Source organism: Naumovozyma dairenensis, chromosome 4, assembly GCF_000227115.2.
Source record: "Naumovozyma dairenensis CBS 421 chromosome 4, complete genome".
Lineage (NCBI taxonomy): Eukaryota > Fungi > Ascomycota > Saccharomycetes > Saccharomycetales > Saccharomycetaceae > Naumovozyma > Naumovozyma dairenensis.
Window position 1 is genome coordinate 436,755 of NC_016482.1, and position 21,275 is coordinate 458,029.

Below are 21,275 nucleotides of genomic sequence, written 5' to 3' on the forward strand. Positions count from 1 at the left end.
TCCGTACGGTGCGTAAAACAAAACAATTTTTTGATAGCTGGATTTTAGTTCAGCAAGAACGTTACAGTCACTTTTGACTAATTAAGTTGGATCCGACAGAGAAATCGGTTACAAAAAAGAACACTTGAGTGAAGATCTCCAAATTCTATGCGAAGCTATCTATCTCTCTCAAGATATTAATTCCATATCATACGTCAAACTAATTTCAGGTCAGGTATTTCAACTGTAATACTCCAGAAAACCTCAGTCCTGTACCCTTACGTAAAGGAGGAAACAACATAAAAGATATTACGTGTGTACACATATACGTAGAAGATAAAGCTGATCCAAAACTCGAAAGTCGATCCCGGCTGTTCCATCATAATAAACGATAGTTGCCCCGTGAAGATAAACTCTGGATAAAGATCATTGGTTATTCATATATATATCGAATAAAAAAATCCATCATTTTTTGTAATAAAGCAAAAAAACATATAATTTACTTCCTTCCCTTTTGGAGTCCATTCATTTACAATCATTGTTATTGTTGTTGTTTTTTACCTTGTGGAAGTATAAGATTAACAAGCAAGTAATTATAATAACAAAAGCTTACAAACAACGAAAGGAGGAAAAAATATGGGTTTTGTTTCATCACTGCTTTGCTGTTCCGACGAAGACTCTCAATCATCATCTCCACTTCAAACTAATCATCAACAACTCCAGCATCAAAAAGAAAAGCAATTACAATCACAAAAAAATAATAATAAAATAATACAGAACGAGAAAAGAACGCAAACGTCACATCAAGATAAAAAAAATCGTCAAACTTCATCCTCTTCATCAATATCTGCTGAAACAAAACAACTGACAAAAAGTTCATCTCATCCTAAGCATAGAAAGCATAATAACAATAGTTACGATAATCACAGCATGACTATTGTAACACCAACCCTTACAATAAATACAAACACAAATGATGCTCATGGTTCGACTTCCATAAATGGTATGCATACTGGAAATACAAAGATAAAAGATAATAATAGTAATGATTCTTCGAAGATAAAAAACAGTGATAATGGTCAAAACCAAATGAAAGAAGACAAAAGAAGAAGGAAAAAAAGAAATACGCCGAATAATCAAAATATAATAAAAAAATCTCTTGAAGAAGAATCTGTTACAGGAAAAGAATATCCGAATGCTAAGGATGAAGAAATAGAAGAAAAAGAATCATTTAGGGATAAAGAAATTGAAGAAGAAGAAGATAGTAAAGAAACACAACTCGTGAACGTATATAATTCAGAAACTGATACAAGTACGGGAGAAACTGTTCCACAAACAATGAATGAAGTGCTACCGTCAACACAAGAAGAATTAGAGAATGGAGATGATATCAACATTACGACGAATAATAACAATAATGATGATGCTAATAATGATAACATTAATAACAACAACAGTAATAATATTGCATTGGAAAGGAATTATAGTGCAGAAACTGCTAATACTTCGATTGGGAGTACTACTACAAATTCAATGACTACTACTTCTTATGATGAAGATAATGGTGAATTTATTGATTTGACACTTTTACAACCAATGCAATATCATGCAGATGGTTATAAAACATTATTATCACCCAAGGATGAAATTAAGTTTAAACATAAAAAATGCCTAGTATTAGATTTAGATGAAACATTGGTTCATTCATCGTTTAAGTACTTACCAAATGCTGATTTTAATTTACCAGTTAATATTGATGATCAAATTCATAACGTTTATGTCATCAAGAGACCCGGTGTAGATGAATTCTTGGAAAAAGTTGGTAAATTATTCGAAGTGGTAATTTTCACAGCAAGTGTATCCAGATATGGTGATCCATTACTGGATAGATTAGATCCAAAGGGTAAATCAATCCATCATCGATTATTTAGAGAAGCATGTTATAATTACGAAGGTAATTATATTAAGAATTTATCACAAATGGGGAGACCATTAAGTGAAATTATTATATTGGATAATTCACCTGCATCATATATTTTCCATCCTCAACATGCTATCCCTATATCTTCTTGGTTTTCTGACTCTCATGATAATGAATTATTAGATATTATACCGTTATTAGAAGATCTTTCAAAAAATCCTTCATTAGACGTTGGTAAAGTATTAGACGTCACAATATGATGTGATCATGCATTCTCGTTACGGAAAAAGAGTAAAAAAAGAAATCACTATGGACTAAGCAAAAATTATAACAATATTAATACTTAAATAAAAAATAATAACACAGTAAACAGATACACAAAAGAAAAGAAAAGAAAAGAAAAATAGATATAATAATATTTATTACTGTTTCGTGCATTTATTCATTCATTCATTCGTTCCAGTTCACACAAAAAAAGAAAAAGGACTCTATGATTACATACATCATTCTCTCACACACACTCTTATAGAAGCAGGCTCTTCTTTCTGTAACCTTTTTTGTTTTTTTCCTTTTGTCTAATGTTTATTACAAACAATGGAAGGAAAAGACTAGAAATTACGATGACATTAAACTGAGGAGAAGAAAAACATACGTATTTTTAAACATGCATTTTTTTTAAGAAAGAAAAAAGTGAACGAACGAACGAACGAACGAACAATATATACATACATACATAATTGAAAACAATCACTTTAATTTTTATATATAATAGTAATAATAATAATAATAATAATAACTAATTAAAATATGGTATACGAAATCTGTGGCATTATCTAGCTATCTATTTCTGAGTTTTTTATATCGTATGAGATAGAAATGTATGTGCTTATAAGTAACGTCCACGGTGGACTATGTCTAATATTCAAATATTTTCTCTATACGCAGGGGAGGAATGTTCTCGCGCGTTTATAAGATATTCGTAGGGAAGAAAGATATAATATGTATTTTGTTTGTTTAATGTATAATGTATATGTGTATGAATGTATGATTGAATGTTTGTAATATGAATAAATGAATAAATGAATAACTGAATAACTGAATAACTGAGTACAGATGAGCTTTAATTAAGCTTGTCATGACTTTCCTTTAAATGCTGCGATGCAGGTGGAGATACCGCCGCGGTAGCTGTGGCGGTGGCTGAGGCGGTTGATGGTACAGAATTATTATTATTAATATGTGATAGTCTCATGTTTTGAAGAATTGGTCTACCAACTTTTTCCAAGACATCATTTGCCCAAAGGATATCAACATGAGAATATTCTTCAATGTACCATATTTTATATGAAGCTTCATTTTCGAAATTTCTAAAATGTTTAATGACTCTTTGTCCATCTACTAATTTATCTTGACCAGGTATAAAGATTAAGAAGTTTGGTATTATTTTTTGTTTTGTATCATCATCACCAAGTTTAGAAAACCATTTTTTATATTGTGGGAAGAAATCATTATAATTTTTAATAAATGATTTTTTATTTGGATCTCTACTTATCCACCATTGCATTAATTTGACAGAGACGAAAACAGGAGAGAATTGGAAATGTCTATTTTTCAAGCCATCATCCCATAATAAATCATTCCAACCAAATAAATAATTAAAAATTGTATAACAAATGAATCCAAAGAATGCGGTCCCCAAAAATAATTTTCTTGCCACCATCATGATATTAATGAAATTTTTTTCACCAAATACTACTGGTGAATCTATTGCCATGGACATCAATTTAAATATTGGGTGATCATTTAATATTGGGCCTGGATATAATGCTGGAGCCAATGCAATGACATTTTCAATCTTATCAATCATTGGTGCACAATTTTTATCCTTTCCTTTATCTTGTAATAAATTTAAAAACACTTGAGTAGTACCTTGAGAATGACAAACTATTGAAAGTTTTTCAAAATTAGTCACTTTCAAAACGTGATCAATTAACATCGGTAAATCGTAATTGACCATTTCATTAATATCCCAATCCCATCTTTTCTTCTTTGGAATTAATTTTGGATTCCAATTTGGTGTAAACCCACATCTATTATTACCTAGCCAAACATCGAATCCTGAATTAAACATATAATAAGCTAAAGAATTTTGACCATTAGACGCAAATGAACCACTACTTTGAAGTAGACCATGAATCATTAAAACAGGAGAATTTTGACCAATATTATTTTGACATTGGAAATTAGTCTTTGATTTAAGATGCCATAAATCAATGATGAAACCATCTTTTGTTTCCAATTGAAATTCTTCAATTTCAATACCATATTGATTATAATAATGGTTTAATGTGGGGTATAAATTTAAATCTTCTTTAAATTTATTATTATTGTTGTTTCTTATTACATTTTTCTTTTGCTTTGTTGTATTATTATTTTCACGCGCTGATGATGATGAATCTTTATCAACATTCTTGGTAATAAATTTACCAAAGGGACTCATAGAATTATAATATTCGATGAAGTATATCTTGTATAATGCTACGATGAATATTAATGATAGTGATAAGTTTAAGATTAAACTTGATACTATTCGACGTGATGTCTTCTTGAATAATTTAATTGGCATTTTTGTCATCCTCACCATTTCTTTTTAGGTTAGTGGTTTTATTTTCTGAATGAGGAAAAAAAATTGTCTAACGTAAGCCCAGTTTACCAATTGTTATGAAGGTGACTCTATGTCTATATATAATTGATGTATTGTTACACAAAAGGATTATATAATTAGAAGATGACTATCGTAGAATTGTGACACCTGTATATATAATCAGATTGGTCGATAAATGCTACGTAACGTGAAAAATTTCAGTACGGACATTTTCTTGTTCGTATTCATTTTTGTTTTTTGTGTACGAAGTAGGCGGAGGGGCTTTCCCTCCTCGGACAGTTTTTTTCCCACAGAGAGAGAGAGAGAGAGAGAGAGAGAGAGGATTTAACCGCGAATAAAAATGTGATGGAGGCTGATGTCTGTCTGAGGGGAACTGCGTGAGGCCTGCGCAAGTAACGGAGTTGCTTTTAACAATTGTTAACCATATATGTGTGTCTAAAAGGGTATTTACCGGTCTATTTACATACCTTCTATTTCCTATTGTCTTTCAAAATTCAAATGTGTCCTTCTTTATAGCGGGGGGGAGAGGGTTCTTTCTCTCTGTTTATCACTCTGGGTGTCTGGGTGTGGTCCCGTTGCTTGTCTCGTATACGATACCCTGAGACTTATACGTATTATTATATTTGTGTGTTGTTGTCGCCCATTGTTTATTTGAGCTTGTTAAATCCGGGGATATCATACCATATGTTCCACTTATCATCATCACTGTGTAGAGTGGAAATAAAGTTACGTAACATTTCCTTTCAGTTTTCCATACAATAGAAGATAAGAAAAAACTATGCTTCATTGCGAGGGTTATAAAGCTAGTGCATAGAATGAGTTTGGGTATGGGTCATTGACGGGATTAGACCACATACGCACCGAATATTTTGTTTGGAGACCTTTCTGTCAATGTTTGTCGATGGCGGCTATTTTTACCTATTCCGTTTCCGTTTCCGTTTCCACGTTCGCTGTCTGTCTATTACCCTCCCTCCGTCTCTCCCTCTGCTCGGGTAACATTACCTACCAACTTTTCCCACTCTGTGCCTTCCTTCCTTCCTTCATCCTCCTCGCATCCCCACCCTCCAGACACCACATATCACTCTGGCTCGCTCGGCTTTTCCAATTTCCACTTTCCCAATCGAGTGAGCAAAGTTGGCGAGCTGAAGTTATTCCCCATTAGCAATATTCCTATTTCTCTTAATATCTATGATTCTCTCATCGTGTGTGGTGGATCTTCTTAACATACGTTCACTTCGTGATCAGTTAAAATAGAACCACCTTACAGTATCAGTCACTCTATATCATCCTAGAAGATATATATCCATAACCATCAAGTCTATATATCCCTGCTTTTCCATATCCTTTTGGCCAAGGAACACCGATGAAAAGTTTTTGAGCGCCAACTATTATCATCGTTATCTCCATCGTATTTTTTCAGAAAACTCAACTATCACTGACTGATATCTCATTACATATAACAAGCATACACAGACAGCAAAGTATATATCCATATTGTCTTTGACCGATTTTGCTCCTATCCTCCTGTTAAATCATTAACTCTACTTAGCCGTAACCGCATCTATTCCTGTACATAGTCCGCCACTCATCGATATATTCAACATTTTCCACATCATTGTAAAAGAATCACGCACGCACACACACACACACACACACACACACAAAGTAAACTTTCAATTGTTTTCAATAACGAAAAATGACTGTTTTAAATAATATCGACCAGTGGGTTGAAAATAATAATAATAATAATAATAATAATAATAATGATAATACCCAGAATCCTAACAATTATAATCATCAAGACTTTTTACAACAAGCTCCTCCTTTAAACTTAAATATGAACATCAATAGTGCCAATACTTTCGATTCAGAACTTGCTTCAATAGTATCATCTTTAAGTGTATTATCAAATAATCCTATTAATACAACAAATACGAACAACAACGCAAATATTTCTTCATATACTTCTCCTAATCAACAAATTGGCGGATTTAGAAGATCAAGTTTAAATCAATCTGATATGGAATCTGATATCTTATACTTAAATAGTAATTCTATCACCGCTAATAACAATAATAATATGATTAATTCCGATTTTATTAAGAGAACTACCCTTTCTGTTGGTGCAGTTCCAACAAATTTTCAACAATATTCTACTACATCAAATACCAATACCAATAACAATAATAATAACAATAATAATACCAACGAAATGAACCCACAAAGTTATTATTCTTCAACATCTTCTTCTTCTTCTCCACCAATTCAATCTATACAAGGTCATCCTCATGTGTCAAAAAGTATTAACGATATTCAATCTCATTTCCAAAATCATACTATCAATAGTAGTAGTAGTAGTAATAATAATAGCGATTATGGTAATAATATCAATAAAGGGAATAACAACAGCAACAATAATACATATAATAATAATAATAATAAAAGATTGGATTTATTAGGTCAATATCCCGCTACTATAGCTGATCCAATGACTTCTTATCAATCTACAAATAAAAATAAAGGTAATTTTTTCGAGAAATTTGGGAAATCATTGATCGAAGGTACAAGAGAAATTGAATCTCAAGGTGATAATAATAATAACTCAACTACTATTGATTTGAATTCTAATAGATCAGAAGTAAGTTTAGCAACTCAAACAACCCTTTCAAATTCTATTGATGATTATGATAATGAATCTTCCATTGCGGGCTCTAGCGAATATTATCCTAATTTTATTCCCAATCAAAATCGCTTTCAAAATAATAATAACAATAACAATAACTCTGTTTGGAATCCTGCAAATGCCCAAAGTTTTAGACCACAACAAAATAATTTAGATCCATATTATCAACAACAACAACAACAACAGCAACAAATTCATCCAACTTATTTTCCAACAGGAGCATTCCCTTATCCTCATTTCCCTCAACAACAACAATTCTCAATATCATCTCCAACTGCATACCTATCTCAAATGCTTTCCCCTCCTTCTAATTTCAATTATAATAATACCAATACTGGTGATATGAGTATTAATCAATTTCAACAGAACATTGCTTCCAAAAATAATTTCGAAGAAGGATCAACCACTTCCTCTACCACTAATTCTTCTGATTCTCCATTACCAACATCTCATCATGATACTACTATCCAAGTACCACCATCTTCATCATCTTCATCACAACAACAACAACAACAACAACAACAACAACAACAACCAATGTTCCCATACCCTGTTCTAAATCCACTGATGTATGTTCCACCTCCAAATCAACAACAGAATCCACAAGATTTTGTTGATTTCGAAAATGCACACAACTATTCTTATCATAGTGCTGGTGGCAGTGGAAGTGCTGGTAGTATTAATATTAATACTTTGAAAAACAATAATACAAATCCATATTTAGATACATCAAATCATGTCAATAATAATATCTCCGCCATGATTCCAACAGACAACAATGCCAATATTAAACAAAAGAACAATCATAATAAAAAAATTTCGGTTTTCAATCCTAAAAAGAATAATAAAAAATATCCATCCACATTTGATCAAATTCATAATAATAATAATAATAGTCCTGTAAATAGTAATAATAATAATAATAACAACAACAATGATAATACCAAAAATAACAAACAACAGTTAAATAAACTTCATATGAAATCAAACAGGATTAAAAACAATACCGAACAAGAAGATAAGAACACCAATGCGACACAAACAAGCTATCATAGATCACCAATTTTAGAAGAATTAAGATCAAATCCAAATAAGATTAATCTTACATTAAAGGATATCTTTGGTCACATATTAGAATTTTGTAGAGATCAATATGGTTCCAGATTTATTCAACATGAATTATCTATATGTTCCGAGTCAGAAAAGGAAATCATTTTTAATGAATTGAGAAATGAAGCATTGATCTTATCAAATGATGTATTTGGTAATTATGTCATTCAAAAATTCTTTGAATTTGGTTCCATAACTCAAAGAGATATTCTTGTGGAACAATTTAATGGTAAAATGAAAGAATTATCATTACAAATGTATGCATGTAGAGTGATTCAAAAAGCTTTAGAATTTATTAAACCTGAACAAAGATTATCATTAGTATCAGAATTATCTGATTGTATTCTTATGACCATTAAAGATCAAAATGGGAATCATGTCATTCAAAAGGCAATAGAATATATCCCATTGAAATCATTACCATTCATTTTAAATTCATTGATTGGTCACATTTATCATTTGTCCACTCATTCTTACGGTTGTCGTGTCATTCAAAGATTATTGGAATTCGGTTCTGATAAAGATCAATATATAATATTAAATGAATTAAAAGATTTTATCCCTTATTTGATTCAAGATCAATACGGTAACTATGTCATTCAATATATCTTACAACAACATGAAGATAATGAAGCATCCAAAATTTGTCCATTAATGCTTGAAACAAAACAAGAAATTATTAAAATTGTTTCTAAAAATGTCGTTGAATTTTCAAAACATAAATTTGCATCAAACGTTGTGGAAAAATCAATAATTTATGGTAATGAATCACAAAGGAAATTAATTATTTCTAAGATTGTTCCAAGAGATAAAGAAAATGCAGAAAATTTAGAAGATAATTCTCCAATGATATTAATGATGAGAGATCAATTTGCCAATTATGTCGTACAGAAATTAGTCACCATTTCAGAAAATGAAGATAAAAAATTAATAGTAATTGCTATCAGAAGTTATTTAGATAAATTAAATCAATCAAATTCATTGGGTAATAGACATTTAGCAAGTATTGAAAAATTAGCTTCATTAGTTGAAACAGTTGAAATTTAACCTATACGAGAATCGTTTTCATTTCGTTTCATTTCATTCTTTTTTATCTAAACTAAACAAAAGATTTTTTCTAAAACTGTAAATATATACATAATAAAATATTTCAATATCTTTTTTCATATTATATTATATTATATTATTTTTTAATATGCTAGAATATATATATAATCGTAAAGGCTGTCCAAGCTACAAGCGCCCCTCATCCAACTAATGCGTACGAGAAAGTCCAAGCCATAACAAACCCCATAAGCTCTCTAAAGAACGATTCCAAAAAGATATCCTGTATGGGGCTCATAAAATATTTAGCTGGTTTCCCATGACAAATCCACATAAGGAATAAAGAACAAACGAAAACATAACTTAATACAAACATATAAAACCCATTCATTGATTCTAATTGTAATATCCCGGAACAAAGTCCAAATATTAAAGTGGTACTATCTTGAAGGAAAAGTAATGTTTTCTTGTTTTCCATGACATTGGGCATCGAGTTTAGCTTGGAGAATGCATCTTCTTCTTGTTGTGTGACCATTATGCGTGCGTGCGTGGAGTTTGATGCGTTATCCTTTTGTTTCTCTGCTACAGTGGTTTCAATATCCTTGAATGAGTGGTTGCAATTGGTCCTCTTAGTTTGGATCTATATCCAATAGCGTGCACCAGTTCCACATCACAATACTAGTCTATTGTATTGTATTGTATTCTATATTACTTATGAACACCTTCAAATCCAATATACCCATCCTTGGCTAATTCCACGGATAATAATAATTTTTTAAAAATATAATTTTACACGTGACCGGAAGCGTCAACTTGAATAATTGTTCCATGGACTTCTCGAAGAAAAATATTGAAAAATTTGGTAGTTTTTAGCTTTGCACCAGATATAAGAAGAAAGTAAATCATTCCATATCAGCTCATCGCATCGAATTGTTATTCATTAGAACATTAGCCAAAGCATCAAATATACCCACTTCAGACAACCCACCGAATATGCCCACGCAACTAGAAGAATTAGTTTCATTCCTTCATTCTCCTCAACCAGCAGTAGTCCAAATTGCCCTAGATAACTTGGTAGGGTTCAGCAGTGGACCCAATGCACAAATCTTCAAATATGACAACTATCAAGCCATCAAAGATTTAAAAAAGCTTTCTCAAGAAAAATCCAAAATTTTAGTACAACAATCTATCACCATCTTGGCAAATTTGTCTGATGATGGTATAATGAGAAATTTGATTGTTTCTGATTTGGAATATTTGAAATATCTGACTTGGAAAATTTGTGATTTGGAAAACACATCTGCAGATATCATGTGTATTCTATTGAGTAATCTAGCTAAGGATGATGCTATTAAGAATGTCTTTGATATAATTGCTACAGAGGAGAATATTAAGGTCTTAAACAAGGATGTGTTTAAGAGTAAACGCGTCATTGATTGTTTGATGGATTGTTTTGTCATGGGGTATGATAGGAAATTGAACAAGTTTGCTAATTTCGATTATTTGGCATTTTTCTTCGCTGATCTTTCGAGGTTTAAGATTGGTAGGAATTATTTCGTTAATGAACAAGAATATGATCATGTGGTTCCAATTTCTAAATTGTTAGTCTTTACGGAGAAATATGATAATAAGACTAGAAGAGAAGGTGTAGCTTCTACTATTAAGAATTCATTATTTGATTCGGAACATCATGTGGAATTGTTGAGTGATGAAAATATTAATTTATTACCTTATATTCTGTTACCGATTACTAGTTATAAGGATTCCGAGATTGATGAAGAAGATATGTTTAATTTACCTGATGAATTACAATTATTACCTGAAGATAAGACAAGAGACCCAATAAATTCAATCATTTGTGCCCATTTGGAGAGTATATTGCTATTGTGTTCCACAAAGAGTTCAAGAGAATATTTAAGAAGTAAATCGGTTTATCCTTTAGTCAGAGAATTACATAAAAGTGTTGAAGATGAAGATATTGGTGAACTATGTTATAGAATCGTTAACACTTTAATGAGAGGTGATCCTGCAGAACAAGTGGAGGAAATACTATCAAAAGATATTGAAGATGAAAATGAAGACGAAAACGATAAAAAAGCCGAAGACGAAGACGAAGATGACGATGACGATGACGATGAGATTGTTGAAGTAGTATAGCATGCAAAATTTTGATATTTGCCCATAATTTTTTCTTATTTATTGATTTTTTTTGTATTATATTTGGATCTTATATATTTATATAGATAGAATAAGACATATAACCTAAAACATTATTTCTTGCCTTATATCAAGATAATAAATAGAGCTGCAACAATGTGTCTCCCCATTATTTCTTCAATTCCATGTGTTCATTGTCAACCTTTCTACACAATTTTTTCACTATAGCAAACATCAATTTTTTGTTTTCTGGACCTGGATATTTCTTCCTAATTGTCTTCCCAAAATCTTTAACATTAACTTTACCATCACCAATTGCTGCAATTATATCTGCTTCTGTAATTAGCGGTATAGCTGTGCTATTATCAGCAGAAAATTCAGTTTTGACTTTCTTCGAAAGAGGTTCCTCATTTTCACCTTCTTGTTTCATTATTGTTGGAGTTGGGCTACTTGGTGCAGTTGCCAAACGAGGATTATTATTTATTTCTTGCTTAACGCCAATCTCACTCGTGGTGCTCTCTTCGGGAGTTGGTTCTTGTCTCTTACGTTTAGGAGCATTTGGATTCCATTCACCCTGAGGGAAGTTCTTTAAAATCTTCTTGTCACCTTGTAAAACAACTACACAATCATTGATACTTTTGACTTTGAGTTTTGGTTGTTTAGGGATATTATTCGCGCTGGGTGATTTCTGTTTCCTTGGAGACGATTTTTTGGACAAGGATCCCTTGTCCACTTCCTCCTTTTTAATTTTCTTTTCATCCTCCTCCTTTATTTCTGTTTCAGATTCTGATAAATATGGATTGATTTCTTCATCATCGGATGAATACAACGCAGCCAATTCCGTCTTTTGCAAAGCCTTCTTAATTCTTTCACCTTCTACATCAATCTTCTTTTTAGAAAATAGATCATCTTCATCATCATCAGGAATTATCTCATCATCACGCAACCCCATTGCGTTTGCTTGTAACATTTCCCTCTTAATACGTTGTTCAGATTCTTTATTTTCTTGTTCATTACCGTCAATGATTGGTGCCTCTTCATCATCGTCAAATTCTTCATCATAATCTAATTCAATTTCTGAATTATCATCATGAGCTTCATCCTCATCTCCAGCATTAGAAACAGCTTTCAGTCTTCTTTTCGTTCTATCATATCTTGTGGTAGTGGTACCAATATTATCCAAATGTTTCATTAACCAACGGGGGACTTCCCCACTCTTCTTATCCATTCTCTTTTCAGCTTCTTCAATAGTCAAGGTAGCATATTTATTTCTAGCAGTAAACTTATAAACTTTATCTGCAGGAATCATGGTAAAACTTCCGTCATCTTCCACACTTAACATCACATAAGAATCTGAATTCCCAGCTTCATATGACCCAACCCAAGTATTATACCCATCATAATCTTCCATCACCCATGGATAGAATTCTTCGAATCTTAATTTCTTAGCATTTTCATCTAACACTTTCAATTGACGTGTTTTCCTCCTTGAATTTCCTCTTTTGGAACGACCACCACCGTCTGGTGCCACGTCAGCTAATGGGTCCGTTGTCCCTGGCTCAAAAGTGGTATTTAAATCTTCTTGACCGTCATATTTCACCATACCTACTTTAGTTGGATCCTCTGCTATACCTGCTTCTTCTAACTGTGTTACTAATTTCACTGGTTGTTCTGGCATACCTTGTTGTTGAGGATTTTTCGCAGATGATTGTGTGTTTGTTGCGTTTAATGGAGTAGGAGTAGGTGTTGGGGTTGTAGTGGAAAGTAGGTTTGTAGTATTTGAATCAGATGTAATTGCTGTTGCTGTCGTCGTCGTCGTCATCGTCGTAGATGGAGTTGAAGCGATTGTTGCATTTATTGGAGTTCCTGCTGTAGAGAGCAACGGTTGGTTTTTCCCAGCGGATGTTGGTACAAAGTTTCCTTGTTGTTGCCCTTGCTGTTGTTGTTGAGTTTTCTTGTAGTCAGCGATTTCTTTTTGTCTCTGAACGATTTCAGCTCTTGTTAACTGAAATTGTAAATTTCTGGTATCCTTTCTATGTAATCTGATTGGTAAATGGAATGATTCATTTGGATTGATTTTCTTTTTGCTTTGAAACTTTAAAAGATGTGTTCTCATATTTTCCAAATCATCCTTTGAGATGGCTCTCAAGGGAAATTCATTGAATTGTTCTTCAACTTCATCGTCTTTCTTGGTATTGTTCGTCATATTCGCAGTAATATTGCCTTCAGATTTAACTTTAACGGAGCCGTCGGGAGTTGATCCCATAGTATCGGTAGTTCCAGATAGTAATTCTTCTTCTCTTTTGGCGATCAATTCAGGATCATCTTTTTTCACTATTGGTCTATTTTTCCCATTGAATCTTGATCTCAGGAAGTTCCTTTTCAATCTATCTCTCTTAATAAATGGAGATTTATCTGTACCACCACCTCCACCGGCTGTATCTGTACGATTTCTACCTGCTAGACCAGTCCCGTTCCTATTACTGGTATTATTCATAGACGTGAATTATTTGTATAAGTTTTTCTTCTTATAAGGTATCAGAAAACGATGTATGATCGACAGAAAAAGGAATACCGAACTAACGATCTAAATATAGACTGTAAAGAGTTACGTGGGTAATTAGTTCGTAGGCTAAAATCCCTTGGTTCTGTATGGATATAGATGTCGACGTCCTAGATGTCTCTTTCATATCCTGGCTATTTCTTTCTTATATTTGACGACTATACTATACCTAATAGAAATATATCCTTTAAAAAATTGTGAAAATTTTGTCGTTACCAATGATATATTTCTATCCTCCATCAAACCTTCCAATCACGTGCCAAATAACAAATGTGTTACCCTGATAAACCCTGTTTGTGGTTACCCGCTCTTGCCCAGAAAATAAATAGTAAGAGAAAGAAACGGACGGACATGCCTCTCCGTGGAAATCTCACGTACTCAAGTAGATGGTAGATGGCGTCTAACTGAGTGAGTACTGGTAGAAATCTCATTTTCTGCTTCCTGCTAGGAATCTTGAAATGCGTTTATAGTGAACAGCGTACTCTGTCTATAATCTAATCATAAGTTAAGGTGGCGCTTTTGTTTATCTCTCCTTCTCCAGTACTACAGATAGAAGAAGTAATAACTTACAAGCCCTTGTTAACTTATCACATCAGTTCGTTTTCTTTAGTATCCGGGTTAAGTTGCTAAGTTTCTTGTTATTATCCGTGCTTATCACTATACTGCAGGTACCCTGAAGTGGCAAAACGTTAGCTACCTGTTCCATTATATCATAACAACTAGCTTTTAGAAATATAAAGGTCTACTAATAATAGAAGATTTGTTCTAAAATCCGTTATCCAGGAAGATACCAAGACCTTATTACTAAACATTTTGAGCAAACAACGTCCTGTGAAGCATAATGTCAGAATCAACAGAAAACACTTACGATTTGAAAAGACTCCTTCAATCCATCCATCTATTACCATTTTTTCAAAGACCAAGAGGTCCTACACATAGAGTTGAAATGGATCATATCCTGAAAAAACTGGTCTTTAACATTCTTTATTTTTCTATTACTGATAATGGTAAATATTTGAAAGACTTGTTCCAATTTAAGATCGACTATTTGGAACATCAACAGCAAGGGAAGAAGGGAAACAAGAAAAAAAATAAAGATAAGAATATGAGTTTGGCTGATGCTATCTCTACTCCATCTGAATTTGAACAAGATGCTGCTGGAAACGATAATGATGATAATGGTGATACTGAGGAAGACAATGACGTCCGTAAATTTGAATTATCATTACCAAAGACTATGGAAGATATTGTGCAAGATTTAGACCATAACTCTGACGATGATGAAGCAGATGTTTTCGCTGATGATTATAAAGCACCAGACGATTATAAAGATAGAACGTTCCCTAAATTGACTGATTTTTATAAACTGTCTCCATCAATTCTATCATTTGCTACCACTACATCCGCTAAGAATAATAGTCACAAGGGCAGAAATTGTGGTAAAAAGTTTAAAGTTGGGGAACCTTTATATAGATGTAAGGAATGTGGCTATGATGATACTTGCGTTCTTTGTATCAATTGTTTCAATCCAGATGAACATGAAAATCATCATGTATATACAGATATTTGTCACGATTTTACAAGTGGGATATGTGATTGTGGAGATGCTGAAGCTTGGAATACAACGCTCCATTGTAAAGCTGATCAAATTCCAAACCATAGCGATGATCAAATGGATATTGATAGTGATTCAAACGAAGATATCTTCCGAAATCCGGAACTGCAAGAAAAGTTTAAACATACCTTATCAGAATCATTCGATTATTTCATTGATCTATTTAGTCAAAATATTGAACCATTGACAACATTTACTAAGGATATCAATTTAAAATTAAGAGAATTGACTCAAGATGAAAAGTATGTGGCAAGAGCTAGATTTATGAGAGCTTTGGCCTATAAGAATCCATATATTGAAAGACAACATTTACCAACTGAAGCTGAAGAAGGAGAAATAACTTTTTCAAAAGCAATTGATCCTAAAGATTATGCCGTCATTATTTATAATGATGAATTTCATAATTATTCTCAAGCAACAATGGCGTTAAGACAAGGTGTCCCTGATAATATTCATATAGATTTATTGACCTCTAAAGTAGATAGTGAAGGTAGGGCAATGTTGAAATGTTCAGATAAAATGAGTGCATTAATTGAAGGATTTTTCGCTGTTCAGACAAATGGGTTAAGTGCAACTCTTACTTCATGGACAGAATATATTCATCAAGAAGTGTGTAAATATATTGTTATGTGGTTAAACCATTGTTTATCGTTACCGTTACCTAACTTCCAAAATGTATTCAGAGAGTCCCTGGGTGAAATACTATGTTCTACGTATGAAGGAGCTTCCACCGCCGTAGATATCCTACCAATTGTTCAAGAATACTTCCCCAATAAATTGAATGAAAATGATCCCTATAGATATGTAGATGCATCTCTGTTCGCTCCTAATAATAAAATACCATTAGGTCATCATAAAGATCTACCTGATTCAAGTATAGATTCCATATCATCAGTTTTAAACGTTCTGACGAAAGTGGAATCAAGAACATACTCAAATACAAGATTACAACATATACTGTATTTAGATAACAGATATTGGAAAAGATTGAGAAAGGATCTTCAAAATGTTATAATACCCACACTAGCATCAAGTATCAAATACAAACCAATCTTTAGTCAACAAGTGGTGGAAATATTTAATCATATTACCAGATCAGTAGCATATATGGATAGAGAACCTCAATTGACAGCATTAAGAGAATGTGTAGTTCAACTATTTACATGTCCAACTAATGCTCAAATGATTTTCCGAGATGGGAATTTTATTGATATAATATGGTCAATTATTGACATTTTCGTTGAATTTTGTAAAGTAGAAAATGGTACATTGATATGGCAAAGAGTTCAAAAGAGTAATCCTTCAAAAAGTTATACAATCGCATTTAAACAAGGTTTATACATAGTGGAAACTTTATTGAGTAAAATCAATGATCCAAATATTATTTTAAAACCAAAAGAATTTATCTCCATTGTTACACTTTGTAAAATCTTCAATAGTGCATGGAAAATTAAAAGGAAAGAAGGTGAACATGTCCTTCATGAAGATCAACATTTCATCCCATATTTAGAATACACTACTACCATATACAGCATCGTTCAAACCGTTGAGAAATTATTAGAAGACTCAAAGCATTCCATCGATCAAAATCTGTTACTTAATGCTATTCATTTGATGACTACATTCTTAGGCCATAAATCATTGGTATATAAATTGGTTTTCGATTCTCATGAAATCATAAAATTTACTGTAAGTAATGAAAGAGTAGCCTTTATGCATCCAGTCCATACATTGTTCTCGTTTTTAATTGAAAAGGTCCCATTACTAGAATCCAATAAAATTATTTATCAAGATTGTACAGATTTTCTCAAGATTTCCGATTTCGCACTAAGATCAGTAGTTCTGTGCTCTCAGATTGATGTTGGGTTTTGGGTAAGAAACGGTATGTCCGTCTTGCACCAAGCTTCATATTATAAAAATAACCCAGAATTGAACTCATACTCAAGAGACATTCATTTGAATCAACTGGCATTCCTTTGGGAAACTGATGACATGCCAAGAGTCATTTATAACATGTTAGATAGATGGGAACTATTAGATTGGTTTAATGGTGAAGTAGAATATGCTAACACAGTTTATCGTGATAAGATTTCATTAATGATCCAGCAATTCATCTCATTCAATTACCAAGTTTTAACAGAAAGACAATTTTTCAAAAAATTCGCAACTGCTGAAGAAAGGGTATTGTATCAAATTAAGAATGCCATCATTTACAATCTTTACACTAAACCATTATCATATTCTAAGCTTTTAAGATTAGTTCCAGATTATTTGATAGAAGATACCACATTATTTGATTCAGCATTAAGCGAAGTATCTATCTTTGTGGAACCAAAAGGCCTAGCCGACAATGGTGTATTTAAATTGAAAGAGTCGTTTTACAGTAAGATTGACCCATTGAAACTATCAAATCTAGATAATGAATTCGAATCTAGTTCAGTAATAATTAAATCCCATTTGACCAAAAATAAGAAGGATACAAGTGGTGTCATTTTGCAACCTCAAATTAAATCTGCAAAACATTTAGATGAAAACGCTATCCATTTAGGTAATTTTACAAGAACTTCAATATTCGCCAAGATCGTCTATAAATTATTACAAGTAAGTTTGGATACTGAAGAAAGTGTTTATTTGAATGAACTGCTGCATTTATTGCATGGTATATTTAAAGATGATGAATTAGTAAATGGGAAGGACTCATTACCAAAGGCCTATATTTCCAAGCCAATTTGCAATCTGTTATTAAGTATATCTAATATAAAAAGTTCTATCTTTTCAGAGCATATCACGAAAAAGGCGGATTATTTATTAGAGACTATGCTTAAAAAGAGACCAGACGAGATTTCTCAATCATTGGTTGATTGTTTTGGTGAAACAATGGTGAATGATTATAAAGCCAAGAAATTGAACCAAGGAGTTAATTTAGCTGAATCAGAAAGAGAACGTAAAAGAAGAATGGCAAAGAAACATCAAGCTAAACTAATGGCCAAGTTCAACAACCAACAATCTAAATTCATGAAAGAAAATGAAGCAAATTTCGAAAAGGAATCTAGTACTGATGTCGACATGATGGCTGGTGAAAAAGTGCTAGAAGCTGAGGACTTTACATGTTCTTTATGTCAAGATGATACTTCTTTAGATTTATTTATTATTCCTGCATATCATGATCATACGCCCATCTTTAGGCCTGGTAATGTCTTCGATGCCAATGAGTTTGCTAAAAAATGGGACGGCTTCCACAATGACGACAAGAATTTGACATATATTGATGATAAAAACTTAGAAAATCTAAGAACAAATGGTCTTAGAGGTTCAAGAAAAGTGTTTGTTTCCTGTAATCATCACATTCATAATAATTGTTTTAAAAGATACATTCAAAAGAAACGTTTCGTGAATAACGCATTCATATGTCCTCTTTGTCAAACATTTTCCAACTGTATTATTCCAGTCTATCGTAGCTCTAAAGCTTCTACGCATATTACTTTGGAAGATTTGGTTACAAAGGAGTCATCTGCCAGTATTTTATCAACTCTATTTGATGTATCTGCTTCTGACATCTTTGATAAAGTATCCCAGCTTGTTGATCAGGTAGTACAAAGTCATGACTTTTTTGATAAAAGGTTTGGGAAATCCGAGCATCGTAATGATTGTGATGTAGGTGAAATTTTGATGACGCATTGGGCTAATACTATTTCCATGTTAGAAATATCTTCCAGAGCTGATGTGAATACCAATGCCACTTTTTTGAAAGACAGAGAACAAAAATATCAAACTTTAAAGAACGTTTTAATTTTCATACTCCTCGTATTTAAGAGTTTTGGTAGCCCAAACTTCACTAATGACTTTTACAAAAATGTCAACAATACAGTATGGAATCAAAACCAAGTATTCCAAGTTATTGTTAGAAATATCTTATACCCTAAAACTACTCGTAGTGTGAGAGACAGTATTGGGGAAGCAGTGTTAGCATATGCTAATCAAATCATGATAGACTATGCTTCTAGTTCACAAAGTTTCCAGAACATTGTAGAGGCCCATAACACTATTAAGGAATCAGGTGAAGATTATACTATTGATGGACCATTACTTGACACTATCAAGAGTATTTGTCCAAATATAGCATTTTATGATGAGGACAATGTTGAGAAGTTCTGTAATGTTCTCTACACATCTTTACTAAGAAACCTTTTACCTACACTAAGAAGGGGCATTTTGTTAATCAAAGTTTTCCATGAAATATTAAGAGAATCAGATGATGAAGCATTTGTTATCAACGGGATATCTGTAGAGACATTACTTGAAGAAAAATCATCCTCATTACCAGATTACATCGATAATCTCTTAAAATTGACAACAAATTATGAGTCTTTGAATGATATGTTAACAACGGGGCGCATCGGTTTTGAATATGATAAATTAGACCCATATTTGAAACGTATACCATATGAATATTGTGGTATTATCAAATTAGTCAACCTATCCAAGTATTTGAACACATACGTGACAAATACAAAGGAAATCAAATTAAGAGAAGAACATCATCATCGTGATAATAAGAATAGAAATAATAGATTAGATTTCAAGATTTGTCTAACGTGTGGTGTCAAGATTCATTTAAGATCAGATCGTCATGAGATGCCACGTCATCTATCTAAACGTTGTTTTAAATCATTTGGTATATTTTTAATACCTAACACTTCAGAAGTTTGTCTATTTTTAAGTCATCCACCTTCTACTGTTTTCATATCTGCACCATATTTAAATTCACATGGTGAAGTTGGTAGAAATGCAATGAAAAGAGGTGATTTAACAACATTGAATTTGAAAAGATATGAACATTTGAATAAATTATGGATTAATAATGAAATTCCTGGTTATATTAGTAGAGTCATGGGAGATGAATTTAGAGTAAGCATATTATCTAATGGCTTCCTTTTCACATTTGACAGAGAGGGAAGACAAGGTGGACGATTCGGACGTGCATTTGGAGATGGTTTTGACAGTAGTGAAGAAGAAGAAGGTGGCAGTGATGCATCTGACGTGGAGAGACCGTACCACGGTAACGACGATGACGAAGATGATGAAGACGATTCTGGATTCGATGAAAGTGATGAAGATAATGATGGTCATAATCATGGACATGGTATCGGTGGTCTTGGTCGTGTAGAAGCAGGTGAGGGTGGTGGTATTCGAATGAATTTCAATGGCCAACCATTGAATGCCGAAGCAGGCGATTTCTTCAGGTTGTTCGAGACTTTCAGAAATAATTTAGCAGGCGAAGGTGGAGAAGGTCCAGGTGCTGGTGGAGCTGCTGCTATGACGGCCCCATTTTTGCAATTCTTAGGACCCCAATTTAGAGGTACGGGGGGAAATAATGATGGAGAAGACGGGCCTAATTTTTTTAATTTGGGGAATAATGAAGGAGAGAGCGACGAAGAAAGTGATAATGATGCCTGGTAGATAGACTTTTCGCTGTTGACCACAGCTGTATTCTTTTGATTGAACTAACAAAAATAAGTGATATAATCTATTTGTTTTATG

General features: G+C 32.7%; 7 protein-coding genes across 7 annotated transcripts; 4 read left to right on the forward strand and 3 right to left on the reverse strand.

Moving 5' to 3' along the window:
- Window positions 1–615: 615 nt before the first annotated feature.
- On the forward strand, window positions 616–2,160 carry NDAI0D01860 (dullard-like phosphatase domain-containing protein; the record flags this gene model as incomplete). The annotated part of the gene is made up of 1 exon (XM_003669695.1): window positions 616–2,160. The coding sequence occupies one exon, from the start codon at window positions 616–618 to the stop codon at window positions 2,158–2,160; it is 1,545 nt and encodes a 514-aa protein (XP_003669743.1).
- An 860-nt stretch (window positions 2,161–3,020) lies between these two features.
- On the reverse strand, window positions 3,021–4,541 carry NDAI0D01870 (uncharacterized protein; the record flags this gene model as incomplete). Its single annotated transcript, XM_003669696.1, has 1 exon — window positions 3,021–4,541. One exon carries the CDS (start codon window positions 4,539–4,541, stop codon window positions 3,021–3,023), a length of 1,521 nt encoding a protein of 506 aa, XP_003669744.1.
- Window positions 4,542–6,258: 1,717 nt separating this feature from the next.
- PUF3 (mRNA-binding protein PUF3) lies at window positions 6,259–9,402 on the forward strand (the record flags this gene model as incomplete). Its single annotated transcript, XM_003669697.1, has 1 exon — window positions 6,259–9,402. The coding sequence occupies one exon, from the start codon at window positions 6,259–6,261 to the stop codon at window positions 9,400–9,402; it is 3,144 nt and encodes a 1,047-aa protein (XP_003669745.1).
- A 199-nt stretch (window positions 9,403–9,601) lies between these two features.
- Window positions 9,602–9,934, reverse strand: EMC6 (Emc6p; the record flags this gene model as incomplete). Its single annotated transcript, XM_003669698.1, has 1 exon — window positions 9,602–9,934. One exon carries the CDS (start codon window positions 9,932–9,934, stop codon window positions 9,602–9,604), a length of 333 nt encoding a protein of 110 aa, XP_003669746.1.
- A 458-nt stretch (window positions 9,935–10,392) lies between these two features.
- HGH1 (Hgh1p) lies at window positions 10,393–11,556 on the forward strand (the record flags this gene model as incomplete). Its single annotated transcript, XM_003669699.1, has 1 exon — window positions 10,393–11,556. One exon carries the CDS (start codon window positions 10,393–10,395, stop codon window positions 11,554–11,556), a length of 1,164 nt encoding a protein of 387 aa, XP_003669747.1.
- Window positions 11,557–11,725: 169 nt separating this feature from the next.
- On the reverse strand, window positions 11,726–14,053 carry TFG1 (transcription factor IIF subunit TFG1; the record flags this gene model as incomplete). Its single annotated transcript, XM_003669700.1, has 1 exon — window positions 11,726–14,053. One exon carries the CDS (start codon window positions 14,051–14,053, stop codon window positions 11,726–11,728), a length of 2,328 nt encoding a protein of 775 aa, XP_003669748.1.
- A 907-nt stretch (window positions 14,054–14,960) lies between these two features.
- UBR1 (E3 ubiquitin-protein ligase UBR1) lies at window positions 14,961–21,194 on the forward strand (the record flags this gene model as incomplete). The annotated part of the gene is made up of 1 exon (XM_003669701.1): window positions 14,961–21,194. One exon carries the CDS (start codon window positions 14,961–14,963, stop codon window positions 21,192–21,194), a length of 6,234 nt encoding a protein of 2,077 aa, XP_003669749.1.
- Between the last annotated feature and the right edge of the window lie 81 nt (window positions 21,195–21,275).